The sequence below is a fragment of the Melozone crissalis genome, unplaced genomic scaffold (genome assembly GCF_028551555.1).
Source record: "Melozone crissalis strain CALT ecotype California unplaced genomic scaffold, PUWL_Pcris_2 ptg000029l_1, whole genome shotgun sequence".
NCBI classification, from domain to species: Eukaryota; Metazoa; Chordata; class Aves; order Passeriformes; family Passerellidae; genus Melozone; species Melozone crissalis.
In genome coordinates this window covers 13,160,729-13,175,940 of record NW_026535807.1, presented here as the reverse complement: position 1 = coordinate 13,175,940, position 15,212 = coordinate 13,160,729, and the positions used below count along the sequence as shown (strand labels likewise).

General features: G+C 37.3%; 1 protein-coding gene across 1 annotated transcript in view; it reads left to right on the top strand.

Moving 5' to 3' along the window:
- CACNA2D3 (calcium voltage-gated channel auxiliary subunit alpha2delta 3) overlaps nt 1-15,212 on the top strand; it is a 383,943-nt gene that overhangs the window by 360,176 nt on the left and 8,555 nt on the right. Inside the window, exons 34-35 of the mRNA XM_054281044.1 lie at nt 471-526; nt 3,831-3,942. Coding sequence (XP_054137019.1) covers nt 471-526; nt 3,831-3,942 — 168 coding nt within the window. The remainder of the gene's footprint in view (nt 1-470; nt 527-3,830; nt 3,943-15,212) is intronic.

Genomic DNA, 15,212 nt, shown 5'->3' with positions numbered 1-15,212 from the left:
TTCAAAACAAAACAGCTTTATTATTTCAATTTGAGAATTAATAAAATAAATTATTTTACGTGTGCTCCTGTGTGGTAGCCAGGACAGTTATAATCCCATGGCATTTTGCTAGAGTTAAAATACCCACATGATGGAGAAATAATGTTCAACAGCAAAAATAGAGTGTGCTACCATACTTCGAGAATTTTAATGGACACTTCAAATACAATCAATATTTTAAATTAAAAATGGGTAAATCTATGATTTATTGATGGGGTTAATTTAAGAATAAGTTTTCAGAAGTAAAAAAATAACCCAGTAAAAATATGAGAATAGGAGTAGGTGCTAATCCCAGAGTTATGCCAGTAACTTGAATTTCAGTTCAGTGTTAGCTTTTATTTAAAATAGGATTAACGTTATCAAGCTACTGCCAGTTTAGTACTTGGAAAACATTCTGTGGGGTAATGTGAAAACTCCAATAATTTCTCCAGGTTCCTTGTGGAATTTAATCTATGCAGTTGGTGGCACTCTGATCTAACAGCTAAAGGTAAGTGTGATTTTTTTTTTTTTCCTGGCATAATGGCAGAAATATCTAGAGTAATTAGGACTTTTGAAATTCAGATGTGTGTACACTGTTTTCGATTAAATAATAAACATCTGATAATAGTTTTCCTCCCATGCCAGCATTCTCTTCTCTGTTAATGTTTCCTAAAACACAAGAGAATTAAGATCTTCTGTGAATAACCAGTAAGTGCTTGTGTGCACTCTGGAACACAGTACCCTACTATAGCAGAAAAGTTAAAATAGTAGATAATGATTAAATATGTTTTTTAAAAACATTTCTCTTCATTCCAAAACAATCTTTGTGAATAAAGCAATTACACTGTTTTAGTTATACATTTTTTTCTTCCTAGAGCTGCCATAAACTGTAGTGGAGTTATTGTGCTGGAAAATGCCATTTCAAAAAAAGTGTACAGAAATGTGACCATCTCTATTATTTCATATAAAAATAATTTTTAGAGCTTAAGATAGTAGATTTTATGCTAAAGAAAGGCTGATCTGTATTTTATTATTTCATTCAAAAATAGACATTAAAATGTATTGAAATTCAATTTATTCAAAATAATTTTTTAAAATGCAGAAGTTTCATTTGAAATAATGAAAAATTTTAATAGTTCCACTAAGAATGGGAAGTTTTCAGTGTAAGCTGTCTTTCTATATTTAACAGACTTTTTATGGCATTTTTAGAAGCGTTTCTCAAAAGTAAAGGGCCACTTTACAAGAGCAGTGCTCTTCAAGTGACAATTTAATAGGCAAATTGTGCTGTGTGTCACTGACTGGTGTAAGAATTTAAACCAAATTCTTCAGCTTCATATTTGCATATTTCTTAGCAAAGCAGGGGATAAAATTGCTGCTTTAGGCTTCATTTAATATTTGCGCTGCCTGGATACTAGGCTGTCTCTATGCCAAAATAATATCCTGTCTGAAGATAAAATATCAGTCAGGCCCCTAAAACCAAGACCAACTGTTCAGTCAGGTTTGCTGTGCTGGACCCAGAAAATCCAAAATTGTTCCCTGAGGAGTGGCAGCTGTGCCTGTCCCAGTCCTTGGTGCTTGCAGAGCAGCCAAAGCAGCCAGGGTAGGAAATATTTTTTTTTCCAAGTGTGCTACACAAATATGTGTTAATATAGCCTGACATGAAACATCCAGTGGAACTTGCATTGTATGCTGGAGAAAATATCTTTCAAACACAACATCCCTCTTCAGCTCATGAAAATTAATGTCTGAGCTGTGTTTTGAGAGTGCACTCGTTACAGAAGAGGCAATAATAACTTGCAAACTTTCTTTTGTTTAAAACAAAGCCATCAGTGCAGCACTTTGATGGACCACTATTATTGAGAAATTTCCATTCATGGTTTAGTTGACAGTTTAAATTTCACAAGTCACTTTCTCCACTTTGATGAGTTAAGAGTATTGGAAATACCCCCTCAAGATGCTCATTGGAATCTCAGTATTTTCAGGGTGGTGCTTGCCCAGCTCATATCTGCTTAGGTAGCAAGGGATGGTTGTTTGGAAGCAGCATATTTTAGGAAGAAAAAGTAGAATATATTTCACAGGAGAGCAGAAGAGGAAAGCATGTGCTTAGGTATTGTCTTCTGTAATGCTACGTTACCACTAAGAGTTGTCATATTTCTGACTGCACTTCGTGAAATTAAAATTAATAAGCTTGTACATTTATTTTTTATTTAACAATGCTTACCAAAGCTCAGGGAAAAAAAAAAGAATCCCATCAGTTCCTCGAGTGGAGAAATTGCTTCCCACTCAAATTGTGACATTAATAGAATGTGATGTAGTGTGGAGATGCTGGAGGGTCCACACACACCTGCTCCTTTGCCAGACCCTGCTATGGAAAATACTTCTGCACAAGATCTTGTAATTGCAATCACATTTGTAAATGAGAGAGAAGAACCCCTAAACCTTGGACAACGCCATCATCTTCTGGACTCTAGTGAGGTGCAGGAAGTGTGAGACCAGTGAATCTTTTCAGCCTCTTTGTTACACAAGCCATATGTTGATACAAGTGAGGGTAGACTCAAAACACAGGTGATAAACTCCAGTCATTCCTGACAACAGATAAGGAGAACAGAAGAGAAAGGGAAGATGTCAGTAGAGCTAGTAAGACAATTTTCTAAAAAATACTGAACTATTAAATATCTCACAACCACAGTGACAACATCAGAGATAACAAAATTTTTCTAAGCAGCTTTAGTACCTCCTTTGAGATCTGTGCATTTGGTGGAATAATTTTTGGATTTTTATCACATACAAGAAGTGTGAACAGTTCAGAAATGCCTGCCCTGGTGTGATTGGAAATGCAGATGTGGTGGCTCCCCTGGCACTGCTCAGTGGATGCACCACTCACTCTGAAACTGATCATCTCCAGGGAAGGTCTGTCGAGCCCAAGAGCCTGTTCTGTGTAATCTATTTTTGTCATACCTCATCTTGTTTTCCCACTTAGCAATTAGTTTAAGATAGGGCTAACATTTGTGCTGATGTGCAAAGTGTATCTCTGTGTTAAGGAGCAATGAAGGGGTGGGGAGGAAAAAGAAAGGGAATGAGGGAGAAACATTTTGTGACAGATACTTCAGAGTGAGAGCCAGAAGAGCAGCTGTCCTGTAGTTTGACCTTGAACCAGACCCACTGCTCCCTGGTAACTCAGCTTCCCAATCTTTAGGATTGAAATAGTGACACTTTTTCCTTGCATTGCAAAGACTTCAGATTAAAGGTGCTATGGAGACTTAATTATTACTATTTTGGGAAGCAGATAACAAACATTGCTGTTGGGTAAAGTAACTCTTCTGCCTCTCCCACCCACAGAGTTATTTTAACTGATGAAACCCTACAAAGATTCCCAAGCTGTAATATAAAATAGATGTTTTGGCTTCAGTAAAATATACCACAATTTACATACCAAATAAATGTAAACTCCCATGAATAAAGGTTAGTGATGCACAGCATCGAGATAAAAGTGACAGTAAATCCATCTTGGATCTAAACAGTAAGAATAAAAACTCATGCATAAATGTAAAGTAGGTTGGCAATGGCTAAACCATTAATAACTACTTTACCAGCAATATCTTACAAAATTACATTCCGTGAATAAACTATTTTTTTTAAATTTAATTGAAAAAATAGCGTTATGCACTGCCTAGGAAATCTCACAGGGTGGCAGAAGCTGAGTAACATTTCCGTTCTCTGCGAGCTCTGTAACACAGCATCTCATGTTGTTCACAATTTTGTGTGCTGTTCCTCTCATGTTAACATCAAGATGTTTTTTGCTGTGCCTATAGCTCAGAGGTTGAAGCAGACCCTGGAGCCCTGTGACACAGAGTACCCAGCCTTTGTTTCCGAGCGCACCATAAAGGAGACCACGGGGAACATTGCTTGCGATGACTGTTTCAAGTAAGCCCTTTCCATTTTTTTTTTTTTTTTTTTTAATGCAACTGTTTGTGACAAAGCAGTAAAACTGAATTATTCGAGGCTGTGTTGAAGAATGTACGAGTCTGTTGTGTTTTATCCTAGGTACTGACCTGTGTCAAGCTGGCATTTCTCCTCTTACAGGGGTCGCTTAAAACTTTGATGCTCTTAAATTAAAGCTGTGCCTATTACTTTCTACCAGAAAAAATGTCCAAGTGGTAGAGGTTTACGTTAATTTTCATATAGTGAATGTTTTAAGTCTTTTCCTAACATCAGACAGCACTCTAAGGGCATAGGCTGTAAGATTTAGATTCAAAAGGTAAGTGCTGTTCAGTGTCCTGTCCAGGAGTGAAACCCTGCTGGATAGGTTAGGAATTCCCTTGTGGTACAGTGAGATCTGGCTGTTTTACTGGAATGCCAAACAGAGTTTCATTCTTAGAACTGTTAGTCTGAAAGAGTGGGAGATGATTAAATCTGTTCTCCAAACTTCCAGTGCTGGGAAGCTGAATTAATAATAACAAATCTCACCTGACAGTGCTGTCATGTCATTTTTACCAGTGCTCCTGTAAACTTGTCCCTTATAGAGCTAAAAGAAGAGGAAGATTTCAGTCTAGCTTTCCTCTTTTATACTGAAAATGTATTTTCTCTGCATTTGCTGCCCATGTGCTGTGACATTTTCATTGTAGTACTGGTTCATTTAAATTGTGAAATTGCATAGGTATTGCTTATGCAAATTCCTGTACTTTGATAAGTCTCTTAATTGGATTTCCTTTATGCTGAGAGGTTGTCATCGCCAGGGAGATTAGTATTTACAGCAATAATTTGTCTATCAATATAAATGTCAGGAAGAATTTAAAAGTTAAACAAAAATTGTTGCAGCTCTTCCTTTCCAGGTTAAATCAATATGCAATTAGCAAATGAAGGTGAAAACTTCACTTTGAAGTCAGTAGGTGTGCTTCTGGACTTAGTCCTAAATTTTCTCCTTGATATTTTCATTACTTTAAAACAGGAAACAGGAGTAAGTACACTGCAGATAAATTTTAAGTGCTAATATTCACTTTTCATTTGCTACTGACCAACTTTTAAGTAGAAGGAAATTGTTAATGTCTAGTATGAATAATTGGTTTTATATGGCTTTGTGGAATAGAAGTATGAGAGTGCTTTGTAAATTGATGCTCTGGAACCCTTTAAGTGCAACAATGGGTCCCACTGCCTGAAAAGTACAAACTCAACAAAATCAAGCCGTGATTTTTCCACTTGACATACCAAGTACAATGAAGGTTACACTGCTGGGAGTGCTTTGTGCCAGCATTGTAGAATTTAAGCAGCCTTATTTTGTGATAATTTAACAGAAAGTTAATGAGAAGGTCTGCAAATTATCAAGCAGTCCTGGAGGTGTTCCAGGCCAGGTTGGATTTTCAGCACCCTGGTCTAGTGCAAGATGTCCCTGCCACGGCAGGGGGACTGGAACCAGGTGGTTTTTAAGGTCCCTTCAAACCCAAACCATTGAATGATTCTGTTTAAATATTGCAAACAGACATGATTCCATGCAAAGAAGATTAATTTAACAGGACGAGGTTTTCTCAAAGGAATGCAGATTTCAGTCTGTTCCTAGGTAACTTCAGGTCAAAGGAAATAAGTTTCAAAAATAATACAATTCTGCAATACTTGGAACCCACCGAGTTGGAAACTGAGTTTAGTGAAAATTATAGTATTTCAAAAATAATGCACTAAGATCTTTTTCATAGAAAAACATTTTGTGTTCCACAGTGGAAAAAAAAATAAAAGTAAACCCTGTAAGTTGCAAACTGATCTCAAGGCACCCATTATTTTTCTCCACAAGCAACGGCAAAACCTAAAGAAATAATCCAGAAGAACTATTAGATTCTCATGGGAAAGTTGTTCGTTATCCTGTTTACCCTCTGTCATTAACAATCTACAAATTGTATCTAAGATTGCAGACTTCATTGGATTCCAAATATTTTTGTTATAACCCAGGACACTTTCCCGCAGAACAGCTCAGGAATTTGACCCAAAGTCCTTTGTAGACCTACATCTTCTGACCCAGTTTTCTGTTTCATAGCCTCAGTACCAATAAATATTTTTACAAGCAAGTGTATTGCTTAATATTTGTAATTTAAGAATGATGGGCTCAATCAGTCAGAATTCAGATTCAATCTTTGATGCAGCAAGTCTGGAGCTGACACTGTGCTGGTGCTTAACCTGTGCAGCATCACCTTGAGCCAGTGGGGTTCTTTTCTGTGTCCTCCTTGGATCATGTTATAGGTTAATCTGTGTGTGACACATAATTGCAAATATTTATTGCAAATAGAGGAAGATAATTGTAAATATTTACCTGATTATGCACCCTGTGGAATACTGAAAAACTACTTGAAAGTCAGTATATTGTGAAGAGGTTTGCAGACAAAAGTTGTGCAAATACTCTGCTTTAAGCAAGTTTGTGTCAAAAGATACCCCAGTCCCCGGCTTTTGTTCCTGCAGTGCCAGGCACTACTATGGAGCCCTTGTCTGAAAAAGGAGACTAAAAACAGTCTCTTAGTAGAAGTAAAAATGATGACTGATGTTAATTGAAACCATATAATGTTACTCAGATAAGGCATTTTGGGACACAAATACTGTGTTTTTGCTAACAAAGTCACAGTCATGGCCAGCAAGGTCACAGGGTGAGGGGCAGAGGCTCAGTTCTATTCTGTCGTGGATGTGCTGTTACTGATCTTGCAGAAATACTCTGCCCATGCACAGAGGGACAGTTACCAACTGCAGTAATGAAAATTCATAAACATTTCCAATCATAAATTTAATCATTAGTACTTGGAAATAAATTGCAATATGCTAAAATAAATCACACAGTAGAAAGGACTACCTGCTATTTACTTTTTTAGCAGCTGGCTCACATTTACAGCCACCTCTCATTCAATGGGAACTCATTCAATGGAAGGACACCTATACACCTAAGCAGGCTTTGAGTCAAGCAATAAATATATAAACACATATAAAATACACTCCCTATATGTAAACTTATCTCTTACAAGCAAACTACTTTGGGATAAATTGCAACGTTTAAAAACGATTTTCAAAAATATAGGTTTTATTAAGAAAGCAGGAGCCTAAAAGAAAATAAGAATTAACATAAGAATGTCATTAGGGTCAGGGTTTGGCTGTCCCACTCTATAATTTGTTGTTATTCAATATCCCAATGATTATTAAATTAATCTGTTATTTAAACAGCAATCAAAAACAAGTCAACCCACATTTTCTAAGCACTGTCAACAAGAGAGAAAAACTGGGATTTTTTTTAAAAATCTGAATTGGTTTCATATTTTCCAGTAAGCTATTCCTTTTTATAGCAAAAACCTAATAAAAATCAAACCCCATTACTTCTGAAACTTATGTCATAGACTGTTCTATCACAGCCTCAACATTGGCAGTAATTAATTGCTAAAGAGAAATGTTTCTTCTTTATCAGTCTCAACCGGCACTCGTTCTGTGAGTCAGAGCTACACTAATGACAGCAGTACTGGGTATGGACTTAAAGGTGTTGTGCTGCTCAAAGATGAATTTCTGATTAGACATCAAGCTTGAAGTTTTAGACTTTATATGTCTCAGAGCTGCCTGTAGTTTTATGAAGTATTGTCCCAATATTCTAGCCAATTTTAAATATAAGTGTGCAAACCAATGTCCTTCAGCAATACTCACTGGGTACCTTACCAGTTTTTGCCTTCTGGGAATATCATCATAACAAATTTTAGTTGCAGTAAAAGTGTCTAATAAAAGAATCCTTAGAATGTCAAAGTCATTATAAAATAGAATTGATGATGGCTGTTAAGACATTTGATTAGAAAATGTTTGCCAGTCTTTTTAGTATATCCTCCATGTTTTTGTCTAATTGCAAATCTCATCTATGCATGAAAATTCAAATGTTTTCATTTAGGAAAATACCATTAATTTCAGCTATAACTGCTATGAAGGTGAGTATAGCTATTTAGTCATCTGACTATTTATACTTTAAGCATATTTGTTAACATTTCAAAGTTGCAAGGAGCCAGTTGAGTGCATAGATGCCAAATTTGTGTGTTCACTGTAGAAACTGTGGGTATACACATTAGGCAGCAGTTGCACAGTCAAATGCTTAAAAATTTGCCCTTTTAACCTCTCCTGTTCATGTGTGATGACATATTGGACTTGGATGAAGATCAAAAATCTGGCCTTACTTCCAAAAAACCCCCCTTCACTTTTAATTGCAGCACTCATGGGTCTACAAGGTCAATACCAAAACCCCAAAGAAACTGTTTTGTTTCCAGTTGATCCTTTGTTCACAATCTTAAGACAAAGAGGAAAGTAAATATAAGAAAGCCATATTGTCACTAGGGAAGCAAAGAAGCATTTAGGTGCAATCATCCTAACCCTGGGAAAGATTTATGCAAATTTTACTTATGCCAGATATGAAAGAATGCATTTACTTTATCTTGTTGGGCATCACATGTAAATTACCTGTTAAAATATATAGGAACTACTTATTTGAATAAACACTGTCCCATCTATCATCTATTTGTCCCAATAGAGTGTTAGTAAGCAGACATTAAGTTAACAAGGAAAACCATCAAGAAACCAAATTGTTTCTCTTGCTTTCTCATAGACTGGGCATTGAATGCCATTTATTGTCAATAAAAGAGGTAAATGGCAATTGAAGTGCAGTTCAGGATGACACTGAACCCTTCATGTGGATTTATAATGGCAAATTTCAGGCTTGTCCACTAAATGCAGAGATTTGGCAGTAACAGATAAATAACAACACAAATTAGATGCAGACTGCTCAGGGCATGAGTATATTAGTGTCAGGAGCAGTGCAATCTGCAGACATTAAAATGGAAATGGTTTTTAAAACCCACTTAATCTCGAGACATACCACCATTTGCTAAAATATTTCCGCATTTCTTTCTCAGTAGAAGCTTGCCAAACTGCTGTACTTGATCATGTTTAAAACGTGAAAATAAATACACAGTTCAATTTCCCATGAAATAAATAATCATTTGCCTTTTCAGATGTAGTTAGTTTACTTCAAAACAAACCAGCTTGCCACATGAAGCAGCCAAAGCATCCAGGGCTGATTTCTTCTCTTTCGGAGCTCTGTCGATGTGTTCTGAATGTCCCAGTGTCTGTCCTTGGGCATTGAATTACAGATTCTAGATTCTAAATTATAAATCTTCTAGAAGATATTTTGGATTTTTTTTTTCTTGTATTGACCTTTTATGATCCTGAGGGAAATGCTGTCTGTATTTCCCCACCTTGGGTGTTTTTGCACTGTTCTTTTGCCATGCCCGGTACCCACGGGACTATGGAACATGGGTGGTTTTTGACCTGTGCCCATGCTGGGCCACAGGTGTGCTGCAGCCAAACTGTTTAGGACTGCTCTTCACAATGCTGAACAGACCTTAATTTCTTTCATTCCATGCTCATTTCTTAGATGTGCATGGAGCTAAAGGAATATCTTCAAGGGAAACTCTGCGTTTTGCATGCCTCAGTGGTTCATTATTGAAATCTCAAGGATCACAATCTAAGAATATGGAATTATCTTGCACTTCTCTTTTGAAAAGTAGATCTTCCAGACTTGAAGAATCCTTATGGCTGTTAAAAAGTCTTTAAACTTGAGGCAACAGCAGTATTTCTAGAAACTTATTTTAGCCAAAACCCCAAAACTCCAGAAGATCCAAAAATATTTTTTCCTTGTTCTTTCCTTGTAAAAAGTATCAAATTATGCAATTTAAACTGCTAGAATTGTTTATTAAAGGTCTTTATACTTAGCTTAAAATGTTATATTGTGTGTTACCCACACTTCTCCACTTGCAGGCTGAATAACTTTCTCTTCACTTCAAAGGCACCAGTGATTATAATGTTTGTCATGCAGGTGTAATTTAAAGTCACTGTATGGGCAATTTAATTCTACCCTTTGATAATGTATATTTTGAATGACCAGTTCAGGAAACACTGTAAATTACTATTTTCATTTAAGAAAAAAGGTATATAAAATAATAGGGCAAGACATATCTCAGTTACCAGGCAGGTCTGTGCCTGCCAGTCATCAGTTTAACAATCCCTTGGACAGTTTTCAAGGCTGGAGAATTTATGTTTGCTTGGGGATTTTGTTTTTTTCTTTTTTTGTTTCAGAACATTTTTAGTATGCTTGCTGAATTCTGGAGCATTTTAGTTGTTTGTACACAGATTGCCACCCTATGTCTCCCTCTGCAAGCACCATAAAATCGTGGAATTTTAGTGAAAATGAAGTTTAGCTATAGGCTTTCTCTCACCAGTAGGACAAGGTGTGCATTCTTCCTCTTAACTCCCCATTTCCAATAAAACCTCTGCAGGGGAGTGTGATGATCTGTACCCATTCATTCTTCATAGTTAAAATCAGTACTCCATTAAAATAAAAATCATAATCTACTTAAAAGTTAGCTTAATTTTACATTTTGAACAAGCATTAATAAATATTAATGAAATGATTGATAGTAGCTGATGCAATGAAAGGACGCTTTGTAATGACAAGGGATTTAAAAAGTTGTATGTATGACATAATGTATAGAGCTCAGTGGTAATATATATTATTTTTGTTAACAATGGCTTGGGATAGGAAAAAGATGATTGAGCTTGAGAAATGTTGCAATAAACTTTTTAAACTCAGACACACATGAAGAATTGCTAATAACAGAACATTAATTTTAGTTTGTAATACATTCGTATTATAGGCAGATGTAAAACAATGTAAACATGGCTTAGACATTTTTACATAGAGCATTTTCCTTTTTAAAAGGTTTGGAATAGCTTAATGAATATTTTAAAGCCTTTAACTTAGAGAAACAGCTTGAATCTTATGATTTGAGACCCATACAAGGAACATTTGTATATTAGATAAAACAATACAGAGTTTTAGCTGGCTGTGGAAAAGATGGCACATTGTGTGCTTGAGTCTTTCAGATGTGGCGTTCTCAATTGTTGCTAAAGTTTATGTTAACAGAAATAAATTAACAACATCCTTGCAAAACACACGGTGGACACATCCAATGAGGACTTTAGGTCCAGGATTTATTACTCTTTTAATGTGAATCTCCTGGTCATTTCTGCTTTTTATACTGTTTCTGTTATGCAGGTCCTTGTTAGAGTCATATTGTTGATGAGACTTGACCTAAAGTTGTGGCAAAGAGTAGTTACCAATTCTTGCAATTAAATGTTACTTTTACGATGTCGTATGATATCTGCGAGCTTTCCTAAACCAGAATTTATCAACTTGCTTTTTAATCTTAAAGTTATATTTAGAACCTAGCTTAGAAATCATATAACATTTTAAAAAGCACAATCTGAGATGTCTCTCAATACAAACCACAACTACTTGTGTAGAGAGCTAAAGAACTCTGCTAAAAACACATATTTGCTAACATGCTGCACTGGAGCTGCATTTTTCAGCCTGGATTTCTTCCCTGACCTCTCTGTTGTGGTCTTGTTAACCAGGTGTCACTGTGAAAAAGTCTTTAGGAGACCTCTGATATGATTTGCTTTGTACCAGTCACTGTGTGATCTCTTGGTCACTGTGAGCCCAGAACCAGGGACCCACCCTGCTTCTGGAGACCCACACATGTCACACTCACCTTGGGTTTGTTCAGGGGTATGAATGCTGGCAAATGTTTAAAGTTTGTGGGATTTCTGGTCTTGATTTCTCTGATAAAAAAATTGCAATTACATTTTAAAGCTGGAGGTCTGAAACTCTCCATTATCCTACACCTCATATGGAAAGGTGACTGCACTGGAAAGGTCACAAACAGTCCAATGCCTCACTACACCAAGGATCTTCTGTCATCATAAAGGCTCTACACGCTTCAGTTTTTAGATGTTTGCAGTTGGTCAAATACTCTTGTCTGAGCATCAGTTAATTGAGAAAGAATCCCCTCCTGGTGGGGAGTGAGTGAGGATGGGCATTTCTGGGGGTCCTGGCTGAAACCCCTCCGTTTCCAGCCATGGCCCAGCTCTGTGGGGCTCTGAGCATCCAGCAGCACAGGAATGGTGAGGATGACTCTGCTCACCTAAATCCTCAGTGCTGAACTTTGCTATGAGTATGTTTGCACTGATACCAAATTGCAGTGAGACTGTATGTGGTGACAATATTTTGCTAGCATGAGGTCAGGATCCAATTTCAAGCCTGAGGCTGGAAGTTTATCTGCCTCTTTCCATGTGAGAGAACCATTAGCTGATTTTTTATACACAGCTGCAGCTCTCAGAAATGTTGTTATTGGCATGTATGTTATTTTTACAAATTGTATTAGATATTTCATTCTCTGTCATCATTTATTTGGGAAAAAAAGCACACAAAAAAACCCCAAAAAACAAGTAGCAGAACTTGACTGTGATATAAACATTTCATTCATTCATTGCAAAAATGTGATAAGCGAGAGAGATGTGGGTTGGAAATGTGTCCAGCAGCCTGGAAAGCACATGATGGGAGTTGGGAAACAGCAGAGTGGATATCTGCACTCCAGTTGAATTCTTAAAGTTTGTTCCAGACCATTAGGGTTGAACGTTTGCAACCAACAGTTATGTGAGTAACACATATTTGAGTGCAGCCTGCACAATATTTTCCATTTACTCTGCCCTCATGCCGGTATATTTTTTTCTGTAAAAAATAGGAAAGATCACATTTGTCAGATGTGAAATGTAATCCCAAAGTTACAACTCATCTTAATCCAAAATACTCCAAGTTCATTAATGGAGGTTTGCAGACAAAAATTACACTGAAACACCCAGGGGGGAAAGGCTGAGTTTACAGTGATGCTCAAGAGGCAGAGTGGCCACTGAGGGCTATCTAAGTTGAGTTCCATGGAAATTTAGACACTTCCTCACATCTTTGTGCATTTGTTTAGGTTGCCAATTTGAACATATTGCCCTATGTTTATTTCAGTTCAAATTACTCACAGTGAAATTCTTCCATGCTTTGTGGGATTTGTGTGCCTGAGCAAACAAGTGGTATTTAAAGGATCTTTTCTATTGTCACATGAAAATGATTGATATGATTATGTATGTGCAGGAGGGACATATGCTGGCACATTACTCTGATTTTCTACTCATAATTTGATTTTAAGTCCCATAGTCATCACTGTGACATTAAACGATAGTAATAGTGTTCTAGTGATCATTAAGGAAAAAAATTGAAAATACATACATGGAATTTTTTGCCCTTAAATCAGGCTGCTAAGCCTCCTGAGCATGGAATTAAAAGTGAATCCGAACAGTGATTTAAATATTTATATTACTAAAATCCTGCCTAAGCCGTGTGTTTGTCATGGCCGCATATTCTACTGCAGAGTGTATAACAGCAGGGTATTTTTGTAAAATTAAAGGGATTACTAATTGTAAAATACAGCACATAGATCAGCAATTATTACTCAGGAACGAAGTTTTTTTAAAGCAAAGTGCAATGATTAAATATTTCTGTGTGAAAAAAGAATTAATTTTTAACAGGAAGCGCACAACATTGTTTTTAAACAAGCTGAATTGCTTTCAGTGTTGTTGATGTGTTCAAATCCCCCCCAAATTACAAAGAAATATCTTCCATTCTTCAGTATAATGAGAAGATATTCTCTCTAAGTGTTCTGGTCCCACAAGCATAGTTTTATCCTGTGCCTTCCGAGTTCCATGCTGCTTGACATTAGTTCTGTTCCCTCTAACACTTTTCAGCCTTTGCAGCTGTTTGAAGAAAACAGGGGGCCATGGATCTGAAAATCAGAGAATTCTGAATGCTCCCAGGAGGCTTCCTGCCATTCCTTTGTTGCTGAAACAAGCCTTGTGTCAGTGTCAGTAGCCACCAGAGCTAATGGCACCAGGGCTGCAGGCCAGGAAAAGGAAAATAGTTCAGTGCAAATGACCAAGAAATGGTGGTGTTTGGGATCCTCAGTCTGCACAAGCCATTATCACTATGCCCTCTCTTACAGCTGTCTGGCCCACCCTCAGGCCCATACAAAAATGCTGTGTTGAAGCAGTTTCCCCAAAATTCACTGTGCTGGGGCTGTGGAAGTGGCTGCTCATTAGCAGGGAAACCTCACGTCTGTGCTCAGTTTATATCCTGTCCAAAGTTCAACACCAGTGGACAAGGAAATGGATTACCTCTCCTGCATGGAAGTACAGAGATTAAGCTGCTCAGCTGTAATATTGATTTCCTTTAAGAGCAGATGCTGTAGTCAAATAGTGGGGAGTAAACAGCTTAAAGGTTAGGTTTGCTTAGCTGGATGAGAACATCTCTGGTGTGTCTGAAATAGAATTCCCTCAGCTTTGCCTTTTATTGATCCAGCCATGCTAGGAAAGGAAAGGGGAAGCCAACTGCTCTTCAGAGACAAGGTGTTAAGCCACCACATACAGATTTTGCGCCACATGATTGAGGTATTTGTAGTGAAGCAATGGCCTGCATTAAGAAGGGAAATCAGTGACTGACAGAAGGGTGTGATCTGCAGGTTGGCCAGTGAGCTGGGCTTGGTCTGTCAGGAGATACAGCAGCCAGGAGGGAGAAAGGCACAGCTCTGCCTTGCTCCTGCTGGACCTGCTTCCATCAGCATGGGAAATGCTCCAGAATCTCTAAGGAAACACTGCAGAGCCCTCATGGCAAAGGTACCTCCTGCACGAGCAGCAAACCTGCTTCCCTAGAGCCTCTCCCACAGGGCACTGTCTCTGCTTGTCCTGCTGTCCCTGTCCTTTTCCTGAATCTTGGAGCATCTTCCTCCTTTTCCAGAGAGGTTTGTCCCTCTCCCAGGTCCCTCACAAACACTTTACCACCCAGGAATTCAGAGACATAAAGATGAAAGGAAAAGTGTGGAGAGAAGGCAGTGCTGCAAGAGTAGTATCAGCTCAGTCCCTACTTCTATACTGTATATATTCTAATTATTTCTCCTTACAGAAGAAAGTGATTCTTCTAATATGAATTTTGGGAATTGGGTTGGGGGGTTTGATTTGTTTTGTTTTTTTTTTAAACAGTCTGGGAAAGAAATTATTAAAACAACAGAGTATGTGTTATAACTCTTTAAAGACTTTTACATATACAAATAAAAGGGAGAGATTCCAATTTAAATTTAAACAAAAAAAAAAAAAAAAAAAGAAAAAAAACCCCCAAGAAACCTCAACAAACCAGATTTGAATGTAATGTGCTGGCTCCCTAAGAACAGGTGTTGTAGCCCACACTCAGCTTTAAGTGTCATGTTTCA